Raw genomic sequence first — 16,591 nt, 5'->3', positions numbered from 1 at the left:
AGCAGTAGCAGCAGCAGCAGCCGCAGTAGTAGTAGTGGTGGTAGTCGTGGTGATGGTCATGGTGGTGGTAGTAGTAGTAGTAGTAGTAGTAGTAGTAGTAGTAGTAGTAGTAGTAGTAGTTAAACATTCCTGGGAGGAGACGCGTTACCGTCATCATATTTTCTATACTCCATCACACACGCAAACGCACTCAGATCTCTCTCTCTATATATATAAACACATATGTACATAAATATATATATATACATATATATATACACACATGCATATACGGAGATACAGATGCATACGCAATGAAACTTACGCATGCATACACGCCTAGATAAACGTACATAGATATACACACATATTCAAGCTCGCACGTACATACTTTCATTCATTCAAATTTCCATACATACATACATACATACATACATACATACATACGTACGTACGTACATACATACATACATACATACATACATATACATTCTATACACCATTTCCAAAGAAGTATATATATATATATATATATATATACATGCAAACATGGAAGTTAATATACAGACGCATGTAAGACGCACACGTACTCACAGATGCACACGCTCGTAGCGGCACACATAGCCTCTTTAACACTCATCAACAAAGCATGTATATATGGACCTAAATACGTGCACACTCTGACACGAATGCATACACAAGTATAAACATACATAAACACGACAGGCAGATGCGTCCCTAAGCACACATGCATATATAGACATATATACACACATGCATGTTCGCACTACCACATAAACAAGCATACGCGTATATACATATATACGCATATATATACATAGTTATACACGGACAAGGATTTATACACATGCATACACATATTGACATATATTCGCACATGTATAGCTAGAGACACACATATACGCATATACGCGTATACACGCACGCATAGACACGTATGCACGTGCACAGTTACGCACAGGGATGCACAAGCGTATGCGCTCTCGTATACATCAACTTATATATAGATACAAGTGTTTATACACATATGTATACGCATGCACAGGTGTACAGTGACACTATCGCGGACATACGTTCAGAATGACACCACCAGGCATACACATACGGGCGTAGATACATACACATCAATATATACGTTTATCTTTCGTATCACACCCGATATCAAAATACAACCGTATTCATCATTATAAATACATATATATATATATATTATACACATACATATATACATATATATTTATACATCCATACATGCATATAATAACATTACCACAACGTAATCTATGTTGTGACACCAACACGGACCGACTCTTTAGAACGAGCACCCGCGCAATACTTGCGTATATACCAGAACATAAAATATATACACACAATAAACATGAATATATATACATATACTTCTGAAGACATTCCCTTTTAAAAACTACTATCTCTCTCTCTGTCTCCTTATCCATCTGTCTTACTATCTCTCTCTCCCTCTCTCTCTCTCTCTCTCTCTCTCTCTGTCTCTCTCTCTCGCTCTCTTATTTTCTTCACATATACCGATGTATACAAGCATGCCGTCACACGATATACCGAAACACCGGTAAGATTGCGCGCGCACGCGCATACATACTCATACGAACACACACATACATCTACAGTTAAATAGATATATACACATTTCTATACAGATAACAGATATAGGGACAAATATACCTGCATAGATGTGCATATAAATAAAATTATACATACGATCGCATATACATATACATATATATATAATATACATATATACTTATATATATATATATATATATATATATATATATATATATATATATATATATATATATATATATGTATATATAGGAAAGTTTACCATACAATAATGTTGCACAGCAATAGAAGCATTAGTAGAATGAAAATTTAAGCCGGGAGTGTATGTGTGTAGGTGTATGTCGATAAGCATACATATATATATATATATATATATATATATATATATATATACATATATATATATATATATATAGGTATGTATGTATGTGTGTATGTATGTATATAGACATACACATATATATATACATATATGTACGTTCGTTCAAAAACTTATAACCTATATATTTGTTTTGAAGCACGTGTGTTGGTATACATATATATATTCATACAGGAACACACATTTATCTTTCTATTTATCGATGTAGCTATATTGCATAAATAGATAATTACAAGCACAGACACACACACACACACACACACACGTATACATATAGAACGAAAGATTGACGCACGCGCGCTGACACACATACATACATACACACACAGACACACGCACACAGACATGAAGACGTACACACATGCGCTCTTACACATTGCTGTGCCGTTCGCTTAGTACAGACAACGGCGACACACGCAAACGCAGACACACAAGCACAGACACACACACACACACATGCACAAACACACAAACGAAACATTCACGCAAAACACACACGTAAACAAACGCGTACACCAACAGCCGCACCCTCCCACACACACCTGCACATTCATACACACACAAGTACAGAACAGTGACACACTCACACACGCTGCCACGCAAACAGGCACGCGTGACACACACCACACTACACAACACCGCATAACATACCACAACATCAAGTCAAAAACATCGTTCACCTTGCAACAAAATCTATCACACACAAACACACACACAAACACAAACGCACACACATACAGATGCACATACATTGGCGGAGAGAAACACATAAACACAAAAACAAAAAAATAAACACATAACAAAACACACCATCTCTATATGTTAAATTGCATGTGTCGACAAGCATATGCGGAGTGTATATAAAGCATACATCTAAATACATACACATATACATACCTATATACATATACATATATATACATACATATATATACACACATATATATATATATATATATATACATACATATATACATACATACGTGCGTACGTACGTAGGAACGTGCGTCCATACATACTTTCACACATATACATACATATATATACATACAAGTATTATTTGTACATACACAGAAATACACACATCAAAGGAAGGATATATTTGTACCCACATTTCATCGGCTATACTCTATACATATATTGTACAATATAATATTATTACATATATATATATACATATATATATATATATATATATATACATATATATATATACATATATATATATATATATATATATATATATATATATATATATATATATATATATATATATATATATATATATATATATCGTATTGCACAGGCTGTGTATTGCATCCTTAGTTAGAATGTGATAATACACTGTGCTTCTGTGGTGAAAATATGAAGTAAGTGAATTATGAGCTGGGAGTACCAATATGTTTAGAGAGCTATGTATATCTATCGTAGTTCTCTTAATAAATATGTCGCTTGCTGTCAACGTGAGTACAACTATTCCTCTATTATTATTATTATTAGTAGTAGTAGTAGTAGTAGTGGTAATATTAGTATTGCTAGAATTAGTCGTAGTGGTGGTTATGTTGTTAGTGTTGTTGATACCATTATTATTAATAGTCGTAATATTTATTGTGTTAGTATTTTAATGAGACGATTTTCTGAATCTTACTTACTGCTTGTATGATCTTTGAGACTTTTTTCTCCTTTATTTTTCATATTGAGGTATTATATTAAAAAAAAGTGAACATGGATAGTTGTATACATACATACATACATACATACATATATATATATATATATATATATATATATATATATATATATATATATATATATATATATATATATATATATATATATATATATATTTATATATATATATATATATATATATATATATATATATATATATATATATATATATATATATATATATATATATATTTATATATATATATATGTATATATATATATATATATATATGTATATATATATATATATATACATATATATATGTATACACACATATGTATATATACACATGCATATATATATAATATATATCTAAGTACATGAATGTATATATACTATGTAAGGATGTGTATGTTAAAAACTAGTTCGTATATAAATTTATATCTATCTGCATACATATATGTGAGTGTATATATGTATATATATATGATGTGCGTGTAGGGGTGTGGATGAGCGTGTGTGCATGTATACAATATATGCACAGACGCACAAACACACACACACACACACACACACACACATATATACACATACATTCTATACATTCTTACCTACATACATGCATGCATACACACATAATGGTATATTTTCAAAAATGATTCTATACATGTGCAGGAATGCGCGTATACATAACTTTATCAGTGTGCGTGGGTATGCGTGTGTATGTGTATTTCTATGTGTGTGAGTATGTGTGTGTGTGTGTGTGTGTGTGTGTGTGTGTGTAAAAGTGTTGTGTGAGTTTTTGTGTGCCTTTGCAGGTGTGCGAATGTATGTAGACATACATGTATGTTACCTGTGTTGGCATAGTATACATAGAGTTTACTATATATATTTATATATATATATATATATATATATATATATATATACATATATAAAACTACCATCGACGGAACAGTACTTTATTTTAAAATTCTGCCATTGTAAGATTTCAAATTTTTGATGTTTTTATTGTTGTTGTTTTTATTATTGCTGTCGCTGCTTTAAAAACAACACCAGCAATATTTCGGATTTCTGTAAATTGTTGATCCCGTTGTTGTTGTTTTTGTTGTTGTTCTTTGTTATGCTTTGTTTTTTTTGTTGCTTTTTTTTTTCTTGCTGTTACACATTTTGTTGGATTTTTTTGTTTTAGTTTCCCCGTTCAATTTCTGTTTCTTTTTTTCTTTACACCCCCCACCCCCCACCCCCACGTCACACTTGTTTCTTCTTGTTCTCGTTAGTATGGTCATTTGCCATTTGTCATTAGTCATTTGCCATTCGTCACTTGTCATTCTAGTAGTAGTAGTAGTAGTCCTTTGTTTGTGTTGTATTCGTTGTCATTTCTCAGGGTTCATCATTGTTGTTGTTGTTGTTGTTCTTTGTTCTTGTTCCTGTTCTTGTCGTCATCTGATCCTCAGGAATTGTTGTTGTTGTTGTTGTTGTTGTTGCTGTTGTTGTTGTTGTTGATCTTGTCGTTGGCGTCGTTAACATTTTTTTCTGGCATTCATAAAAATTAAAATAAAGCTTATGCTGAACGTAGTGATGATGATGGGGGGGGGGGATATTGGTGGTGGTGGTGGTGGTGATTGTGATGCTGCTGATGGTCATCATCATGGTCATGATGATGATAATGATGATGATGATAATGATGATGATGGTGGTGCTGGTGATAATGACGATGATGATGAGGAGGAGGAGGAGGAGGAGGAGGAGGAGGAGGAGGAGGAGGGAGAGAAAGGAAAGAAACACAATGAAGATCATTATCAGCCTCATCATCATCATCATCATCATCATCATCATCATCATCACCACCATCATCATCATCATCACCATCATCATCATCATCATCCAAACATTATCATCATGGATCATAACTTTAGTAATGATAACTGTGATTATGAATATTCCGATATTTATTATTATTATTATTATTATTATTATTATTATTATAATTATTATTATATAAAGCGGTGGACTGGCAGAATGGTTAACACGCCGGGCGAAATGCTTAGCGCTATTTCATCTGTGTCTACGTTCTGAGTTCAAGTACCACCATGGTCGACTTTGCTTTACATCCTTCCGGGGTCGATCAAAAATCCGCCGGGGTTCATTTTGCCTTTTATCCTTTTGGGGTTGATAAATCAAGTATCAGAGGAGCACTGGGGCCGATGTAATCGACTCATCCCCTCCCCCAAAATTTCTGCCGTTGCGGCAAAATTCGAAACCATTATTATTATTAGTAGTAGTAGTAGTAGTAACATCATCATCATCATTATCATCATCCCGATAACTATTATCATAGTAATCTTGATGACAGTAATGATTAAACTGGTAATCGGTCTAACATCGCCATCCAGCACCTTGGTTGCTCTTAGCGTAACCCATTTTGCTAAAAACTTTCGGGCCCCGTACACTGGTCTGAAGATATTCTTCCTGCTCTCTTTCCACCAGAGTCGGAGCGTCCTAAGTATGTTATTGGCATGACCCTTTCCTCCTGATGACGATGGTGATGATATATATATATATACACACACATTTATATAAGTATATATGCCTGTATATACACATGCGATTAAAATTACATTGCTCAAACTCTAACCTCAACAATAGCAACAGAAACAGCTACAACAGCTACAGTGATATCTCACCGGACAGCCCTATGAACATTCCACAACGTATTTCTGGCTCCTCTGGGGCCTTCTAAATACATCCGCCCTTCACACACACACACACACACGCACGCACACACACACACACACGCACGCACACACACACAAGCACACAAGCGTTATGTAATATATTTTGCAAGTGACTGTTGTATGTGTGAATAAGATCAACTTTGTCGTTCATACTGTTTTGGGGGGCGGATGGAGGTCGGATCGATAAATTCAAACGTCAGTAAAATATATTGAGGTCGTTTTGGAATCGACTGAAGCCCTACACCTTCAATTTCTTCCGGCTTTTAACGTTCTGAGCTCAAATATCGTCGTGGTCAATTGACCCTTTCATCCTTTTGCCATCGATAAAATAAGCACAAGTTGAGCATCGTTGACAACCAGATCAACTAACTTCTTCGCCCTAAAATTACTGATCTTGTATCCACATTAGAACAAATTATCATCATTATGATTATTATTATTATTATTATTATTATTATTATTATTATTATTATTGTTATTATTATTATGAAGGCGGCGAGCTGACAGAATCATTAGCACGTGGAGCAGAATGCTTGGCGGTATTTCGTCTGCCGCTACGTTGTGAGTTCAAATTACACTGAGACTTTGCCTTTCATTCTTTCGGGGACGATAAATTAAGTACCAGTGAAACACTGGGGGTTAATGTAATCGACAAGTTTCCTTCCCCAATATTTCAGGCCTTGAACCTATAGTAAAAAGGATTACTATTATTATTATTATTATTATTAGTAGTAGTAGTAGTAGTAGTAGTAGTAGTAGTAGCAGTAGTAGTAGTATCATCATCATCACTGCCATTATCTCTTTCTCATTCTCCATCTCTTCCTTTTCTTCATGCTTTATGTTTTTCCTTCTCCTATTCATCATATGAGCGATGATTATATTTTAGTTTTATTTACATTATTTTTTTCCTTCTCTTCCAAAGTTCTTTCCATATTAATTATGATTAACGACTCTACATCTTAATTACAACGTTCGTTCGTTCGTTCGTTCGTTCTTCTTCTTCTTCTTCTTCTTCTTCTTCTTCTTCTTCTTCTTCTTCTTCTTCTTCTTCTTCTCCGTCTTCGCCATCATTATCATCATCAGCATTATCGTCGACATCTTTTTCTTCCTCTTTCTTTTGTCTTCCAGCAATCTCACTTTCTTGTCCTGCAAGCTTCTTGTCTGCAAAGATTCCCTGGAAATGTGTGTGTGTGTGTGTGTGTGCGTGTGTGTGTGTGTGTGTGCGTGTGTGTGTGTGTGTGTGTGTGTGTGTGTGTGTGTGTGTGTGTGTGTGTGTGTGTGTGTGTGTGTGTAGTGAGTTCGATTCCAGGACCGGGCTGTGTGTTGTGTTCTTGAGCAAGACACTGTATTTCACTTTGCTCCAGCTGTAAAAATGAGATGCGATGTCACTGGTGCCAAGCTGTATCGGTCCCGTTGCCTTTCCCTTGGATAACAACTGGTGATGGTTTGTTTGCATCCTCATTAGAAGAGCGATTCAGCAAAGGGTGACGTTTTGAATAAGTACCAGGCATTAAAAAGAAAAAGAGAGGGATAATTAATTAGAGGGTCGGTTTTTTCGACTAAACACTAGGAGCAGCGCGCATCAGCATGGCCGTCACCCAATGAGTGAAACCAGTAAAAAATAAAATATTTCAATAAATAAATAAATAAGTAAATAAATAAATAAATAGGCTAATCGATTTACTGAATTCCAAAGATCCATAAAGCCGGTGTATTTCTCCGATTAGTGTTAAACTGATGAGAGATAAAATGTCCTCCCAGCCCCGTTCCTCTCGCTGGGATGGTTAATCTGGTTTTCCGTTGATGTTGATAACTTTGTTCGCATCTACACTCTGTTCGTTAGCATTTTCATTTAGACTCTTGGAATGGTACAGGCTTGGCTGCATGTACGTACATACGTGCGTATGTACTTACGCATGTATGTGTGTATAAATGTATGTATGTATGTAATTTTCTGTTGATATGAATATATTTTCGTTCAATTACTGTTTAATTAGGTCAGTCCGGACAGATTTAATTATCCTTGGTCGATCACGTTGCTGAAACACAACTAGATTAGAATTTACACTCACTCAGAGTATTTATTCGAGAGTTCTTCAATCAATCTTACGATGGTGTCCTTTTTGCTGTCGAGTACACACTTGTACTCATTTCTCTTTTTATTGGTTTGTAGATATTTTCTAAGTACTACAAATAAGCACTCAACGATTGTCCTCTGTTTTTGAACTTGTACTTCTCTCATTGATATCCAAAATTCTTATTTAGCCAACGAGCTGTCTTCAACAAACTGCAAAAATATGTACAGTTACCTGACTAAATTCCATTCTGTGTTTCATTTGAGTACTGAACCTAGCTACGTACCTCTATTGGTGTTCTGAAAACGATCACAAAACAACAGGTTTCTGTTATTGCAAGAGGTTTCTGTTATTGCTGGCGTTGCAGTGTAACTATTTTTCTCATTAGAACGGACAGAGGTTTACTGCCGAGACAAAAAATGATCTTAGGCACGCTGCCACTTTGCAATATTTCGGTAAATAATCTAATTCTATTCGTAACTGTTGTAGTTCATTCTGTTTTTATTGCTAGCTATATCGAAGTCAGTCTATTAATGACTTCAACTACAGTAGCTAGAACACTGAGCGACAGAAAGAATCAAATGCCAATTTATAATCCAGCCATACTTGTTAGCAGACTTTGGATGTGCTGCTTATCTTCCTGAAGGAGAACGTTGTTCATAATGACCTGTTAAACGCAACTCCGAATCACTTTCTCTCCTCCTACTTCCTCGCGGTTGATCCCAGTCAATTGCTTTGCAGTGTTCCTCACAGAAATGTATTTAAACAATGTCTGTATAGACACGTCTTTCATCTCTGTGTTTTATTTGCTGTAGTCATTAAACTGCAACCATGCTGGGGCACCAACTTGAAGGGTTTTGAGCAATAACTCGCTCTCAGTACTTAAGTTTCAATCTGGTACGTATTCTATTGGGGTTCTATTTGGGGAATAGTGATCGTTAAGTAGATTCAAAATACCCGCTTCGCAAATAACTCCAAATCATTTTGTAAATGCACTTCAAAAACTCTTTCGTGGTATAATCTTCCATCGTGCATTGTACAGCCTGTGGCTTTGGTGGAAACTTAAAGTAAACAGTCCGACATTCTTGAAATGTTATGCAAGAAAGTTTCTGAGTTAGCGATCGGGTTTCGTGCTTAACGGCAATTAGTTTAGCTTCGAGTGATTGTCGTCGGCGCTTCCCATAGTTTTAATCATAAATCATAGCGAGCGCTTCGTAAATTTATTATTCACTTTCTAACTAATGAATATCTTATGGTTCTCCCCTGTCAAGTGATGTTTATTCATTTATTTATTTTAATGAGAGAAAGAGAGAGAGGTGATTCATTTTGTTGGTGTGTTATCATTTTGATCGATTGCTGTTACTTCTATCAATTGACAAATACAATAAGGAATTTAACGTCCAAAAGAATCTAGAAGTTAAATTCTTATCTAGGTGTGTTTTAGCAACGTGATCGACCAAGCATAACATCATGACAGAGGTGGGTATTTATGTTTTTGGGGTTTTTTTTTTTAATTTGTCGACTCGTGTTGTAATCACTGAAACATTTGGGTTTCACACACCAAATTCGATTCTTTTTTTCTAAATTCCTACAGATGTATTTTTCCAAGCTATTTACGAGTATCATAAACATTTATGTGAGATCTGCAATGGCGTTTACATTAGTGTATCGGAGAGAGAACAGGCTCTCTTGGTATGGTGATCTGTGACTCTTAAGAAGAATGCGGACAAATTGTTTGTTAATTTAGTGACTTATTATTAACACATTAACGCCCAGCGTATGATTTATCATAAAACTTTTTTGTTTTAGACGAAAGTATTCATATAAAATAATTTCATATATTGAGACATCAAAAACCTTTCTGGAGATAAAGAATAATAATTTATCTAGCAATATTATAATATTGACAAAATTTTGTTGTGAACTTCTAAAATACATAAAGTATACAACGTATGTGAATGCAACAAAATAAATTCAAAGATTTTTATACAAAGAGCAGAAATTACCATCACTCTATCTTCGAGGTGAATTTAACCTTTTGGTTTTCAGATTTGTCTGTCAAATGTTATGCTTATTTAGTTACAATTCTTAAAGTTACTCATACATGATCTCATTGCTTTCAGATTTCAGTGATGAGACATTTTATTTTTAAAATGGAATTGTATGGTCAGTATGAGGGGCAAGATCTTGCCAGATTGAACATATAACAGGTAGAGAATTTTGGCTGGATATGGCGGGTTTAAACGTTAAACAGTTAAGCCGCTCACATCTGTCATGCATTTCTATGTTACATACTGAGGGCGATTTGTTCGACAAACGCTTCAAAGCGGTGGCCCCAGCATGACCGCAGCCTAGTGACTGAAGCGAGTAACAGATAAAAGATAAAAATGAAAGCATTGTTGCTTTACAAACGAAACAGTAGACACGTGTTTCTAAGTGTTGCTGAAATGTGTTTCAACTAATAACCTAAGTCTTTACAACATCTTAATTTCTCAGTCGGTTTTCTACGACAATATAATTACTAGACTAAGCTGCTGCCATATTAATTATTAATTATTAACTAATTATTAACTAACCATTGCGAATTTATTATGTTATTGCTTGTTTTCTATTGCTTTGTTTTGCTTTTGGTCAACGGTAGGGGAAGCGTAATTTTTTTTTATTGATATACAATTACATTGAATGCATTATGGGTAAACTGGAGACTAGTCTGGTTACATGTTCGAGAAAAGTCTAATGCCGTGTATGTTTTTCCCGAAGAAATTTTGGATTACCATTTCCCAAGACATTTCGAGATTCATAAAATTACACAAATCGATACGTGTGTGTGTGTGTGTGTGTGTGTGTGTGTGTGTGTATGTATACATATAATCATATATATAGGCATATATATATACATAATATCGATATGCCTATATATATATATATATATATATATATATACATGCATATATGTCTGTGTGTGTACGTGTGTAGATATGCACACACACTCTCTACACCCACGTATATGTATATATGTACACACACACACACATATATATATATTTATGTATACAATATATATGCACATATAAATACATATACCTATGTATGTGTGTGTGTGTGTGTGCGTGTGTGTGTTTGAGTGTGTGCGTGCGTATATTATATACTGCTGATAATAGTGGTTGTGGTGGTAGAAGAATAAGAGCTAATATAAGCTGTGGTTGTTGTTGTTGTTGTCGACGACGATGATGATGATGCTCCTGCTGTTGTTGTAATAGTAAATGCAGTTGTTATTGTGATTGTTTACTTAGCTCTGGGTCATTCATGAGAACAAACAAAAGTTCCATCATCAGCCACTTTTACAAACACACACACACACACACACATCAACACATACACATCAACACATACACATCAACACCCACACACGTACATATATTTATATACATATAACAGCGTTGCTCTTTAGAATGTGTCTTAATACATAAGCAACGGATACGACTTGTGTTTCCACCTGATCAATCAACAAACTTTCGTATTTTTTTCCCTTATATATTATGTAAGTGTTTCAGTTATTATTCACCACACACTTGTAGCGTAAATGACATCGACAGACATACTCTGCGTGACAAGACTACACGAAAAATATATCGGATCTTTAGACTTCCAATGCATAGTGCATGGTTGTGATTTAGCTATTATTTCTAGCTGATTGGGATACAAATATTTCTTTCGTGATTGGAGTTTATGACTCTATTTCTTGAAGTTCAACTAATTTGTTACGAAAAGAGTGACATAGTTACTATTATTTATTATCTTCCTTTATGCCTATAAACCACGATCCTAGTGTTTCACCCCGAAAGGATGAAAGGTAAAGTCAACCACAGCGGAATTTGAACTCAGAATGTTGTGACGAGCGAAATAACGCTAACCAATTTGTCCGGCGTGCTAACGGTTCTGCCAGCTCGCCACCTTTATAATAACAATAATAATCCTTTCTACTGGAAGCACAAGACATCAAATTTAGTTTGAAGAGATTAAGTCGATTACATCGACGCCAGTGCGTAACTGGTATTTATTTAATCGACCCCGGAATGATGAAAGGCAAAGTCAACTTCAACAGAATTTGAACTCAAAATGTAAAGACGGATGAAATGCGGCTAAGCATTTTGTCTGGCGTGCTATCGATTCTGTCAGCTTGTCAATAATAATAATACTAATAACAGCAACAACAACAATTTTATGCTTATTGCTGTAAATGCGTTAAGGAGATCTATTGATATTCCGCCTAGAAACAAGAATTTTAGGGTGTAGTGCGTGCTCTTTGACATGCCTTTCTCTGCATGCATGCTTATATATACATCCAAGCAGGCATCACACACATACACACAGGTATGTATAACCTTAAAGATGCCTCTGTATAAGTGCCTATATATATACACACACACATGCTTTCACAGATATACAAACTCATAAGCAGAGATATACGATACATGTATATGTTCACATATATAAATTTATATATGTAGATATACATATGCACCATACAGAAGTATACATAGGCACCATACATACATACATACAGACAGACAGATAGACAGACAGACAGACAGACAGACAGACAGACAGACAGACAGACAGACAGATAGATAGATATATAGATAGATAGATAGATAGATAGATAGATACGCATACACACATGTATATATGCGTATATACATATATATATATGTATATATATATATATATATATATGTGTGTGTGTGTGTGTGTGTGTGTGTGTGTGTGTGTGTGTGTGTGTGTGTGTGTGTGTGTGTGTGTGTGTGTGTGTGTATAGGTATATTTATATATGTATATGTATCTGTCAGGAATAAATACATGTAGTGATATGGCTGCCGGCAATCGATCGACCGGTGTGTATCAACCGGCGGTAAAGTATGTATCACTTATATTGAACGCCATAAAACTGACGCTAACTACCAGCTCTTGTGAGCTGAGCTTGAAGGCTTGTTATCATATACATACTAAAACACATAAAGATACTTCACTTTAGCACACAGATATGCGCGTGCGTGTCAGTGCGAATATATATAAATATATATATATGTATGTATATATATATATATATATATATATATATATATATATATATATATATATATATATATAGTATTTATATTATTTATATATGTAGATTGGTGTAGAAGATTACATGTATGCAATTTGGTAGTTAGATGGGTAGCTTGATTAGTGGTTTGGTAGGTAGGTGTGTGGATTTGCGGGAATGGCACAGACGTAGGCTGTGTGGTTAAGACATTCATTTCCTAACTGCGTGTTTTCCGAGTTTGATCCCACAGCGCAATACCTTGAGAAAGTTTTGTTCTTCTTTTCTTCTGCCATAGCCTCCGGTTAAATAAAGGAATGCCTCGTGAATATAATTCGGTAGATATGAGGCTTTGTGTCTATGTTTGTGTGTATATACATATGTATTTATGAATATATATGTGCGCATCTTTATTATAATTATGTGTGTGTGTGTACCTGCGTCTACATTTATGTATGTATCTATGTATAAATGTAATAATTTATGCATAGATACACACGTTCTGTGCTCAAGTCAACTTTATCTTTCAGCCATTCGGAGTCGATAAAATAAGTACCAGCAAACCACTGGGGTCAATATTATTGACTAGTTTCCTTTCACCAAAATTTTAGGCCTTATAATTATTATTATTATCAAGTTAAGTGTAAGATGTATCAGCTTCAATGGAATACTCAGCCACTTACATTCTAAGGTGGATTAATAGATAAACTAGAGAGTGGGAAATTTCGCAGTTTGGTAGTTAGGCAGGTAGACAGGAAGATCCGTAGGAATGTTGGTAAATAAGCATGTTGGTAGATATGTCAATTTCGAATTTTAGCACACGGCCAGTAATTTTATGAGAGCGGGGTAAGTCGTTTACATCGACCCCAGTGCATAACTTGTATTTATTTTATCGATATTAAAAGGATGAAAAATAAAGTCAACCTCGGCGGAATTTGAACTCAGAACGTAAGAAATACCGCTAAGCACATTGCTCGGCGTGTTAACGATTCGGCCAATTCGCCGCCTTATGTTGGGAGATATATGTTGGGTGTGTAGGTTTATATGAACCCAAATAGCAAAGCTATGGTGTTAAGGGACTTGCTTCACAACCATACAAACACGTGAGATATTTTAGTTGATGGAACAACGGTTTGCGCATGCTTCATTTTCAAAGAAAGATCCTACCACAAACACGTATACACACGCATACACACACACCAACAGACATATACAGATATAGACAGAAGCACACAGATACACACATGTGCATATATATATCAAGATGGATCTTTCATTAATAGGATCTCCCACAGAAAAATATTAAATAGCAAACAATTAGCTTTACCTTATTGCACAATTAAAATTATCTGTATAAGGTGTATTGTGTAATAATAATTAACATCGTTAATGATTCTTTAATGATAAAGCAATATTGGGAAATAACACCACCACCAACACCGACGCCCTCAACCACACCATTTTAAATTATCGATAACACTAATATGATAAATTATGTGTAACGTGACAGTGAGGAAGCTTGTAATGGGTCGCAAAGAAATTTCCCTGAAATCACTTTTTTTCGTTAGATTTTGAGGCATTTTTTCTTGTTTGTTTCTTTGAAGATAAACATATAGAATGTTATATCTGGTACCGAGTCGGCAATTTTGAAAAATTCTTAGATCGTTGCACAAAATTCCTGGCAGCTTTTGGTTCAGCTGTTTATATTTGAAGTTCAAATCCTGACGAGTTCAACTTTGAAGATTGTTTTTTTTTTCGGATTAATAAAATATCAATCCAGTGAGGAATTAATAGTGTTGTTAATATTTTGATAAACGTAAGACAGAGAGTTGGCAGAAACGGTAGCACGCCGGGCGAAATGCTTAGCTATATTTCTCTGCTTTTACATTCTGAGTTCAAATTCCGCTGAGGCTGACTTTGCATTTCATCCTTTTGAGGTCGATAAATTAAGTCCCAGTTGCATACTGGAGTCGATCTAATCGACTGGCACCTTCCCACAAAATTTCGGGCCTTGTGCCTAGAGTAGAAATCAATATTTTGATAAACGTCTGCAAAATTATAGAATGGTCGTTTAAGTGGCAACATATGGTCAAACTGCAAAAATGCTGGTGCTGGACTGCGATGGCAAGACTTATAATTGTTACCAAAATCAATAAATTGAGTAGAGTGGCCCCGCCGTTGGGAATCGAAACTACAATGCTCCGATAAGAGTGCTTCTTTAGAGAAAAGTTAACAAGAGAGAAATTAATGAGAGACCAACATCCTTCCTCTAGCATGCAACCAGTGTTTTTTCCAAAAGTCTACTGTCGCTCATTCGTTTCTCTTCTGTCAATTTTTCCCTGAAAACGTTGGATTTTCCACCCATCCCCACACGGCAAGTTCACTATAGTATTTGTATCGATTTAATAAAATAAATCATAACATTATCTGGAACACAACGTTAGCACCATAATCTTAAGTATGACTATGAGGTTCCGTTAGGTCTAGAGGCAACTCCTGATATTTAAGCCATGCAACATACAATCATAAAAACCATAACTATACACATCACATAGGGTATATATATAGCATGCACAGAGGTTGGACAAAATAATGAAAGCACCTTAAAATTTCAAATAAATTTATTGTAATATGGGGTAGGACCGCCTTTGGCAGTAATTACACCTTGAATTCTACGAGCTATAGACTCGTACAATGTTTGAATTGTTTCCAAAGGAATTTTTGTCCATTCTTCAGCTAAAACAGTCTCTAGGTGGAGGATATCGACTCCTTGCGTTTCTAAAATGCACCATAAATGTTCAATAATATTGAGATCTAGGGACTGTGGTGGCCAGATAAGATGTTCAACTTCACTAGAATGTTCCTCGTGTCATTCAGTAACAACTTTAGCTGTGTGAATTGGTGCATTATCATCCTGAAAGATTGCGTTTCCCTCCGGAAACAGTTCCGTAACCATAGGATGAATTTGATCAGATAAAATGTTTAAATAATCCCCCTCCATGTTTAACAGTTGGAAGAAGGTAGTCTCGGCCGGTGGTTGAA

At 35.0% G+C, this 16,591-nt stretch overlaps 1 protein-coding gene across 2 annotated transcripts in view; it reads left to right on the top strand.

Moving 5' to 3' along the window:
- Positions 1 to 2,404: 2,404 nt before the first annotated feature.
- Positions 2,405 to 16,591, top strand: part of LOC106870321 (uncharacterized) — a 258,020-nt gene continuing 243,833 nt past the window's right edge. Inside the window, exon 1 of one of the 2 annotated variants that reach the window (XM_052975839.2) lies at positions 2,405 to 3,441. In XM_052975839.2, the coding sequence (XP_052831799.1) occupies positions 3,379 to 3,441 (63 nt within the window). In that variant the 5' untranslated portion in view covers positions 2,405 to 3,378. The remainder of the gene's footprint in view (positions 3,442 to 16,591) is intronic. The other variant, XM_052975840.2, reaches the window with a different exon arrangement.

This window comes from Octopus bimaculoides, chromosome 22, assembly GCF_046866305.1.
Source record: "Octopus bimaculoides isolate indiv1 chromosome 22, ASM4686630v1, whole genome shotgun sequence".
In the NCBI taxonomy this organism is placed as follows: domain Eukaryota; kingdom Metazoa; phylum Mollusca; class Cephalopoda; order Octopoda; family Octopodidae; genus Octopus; species Octopus bimaculoides.
The sequence above is the reverse complement of the archived record's forward strand: the minus strand, read 5'-3'. Positions and strand labels throughout refer to the sequence as shown.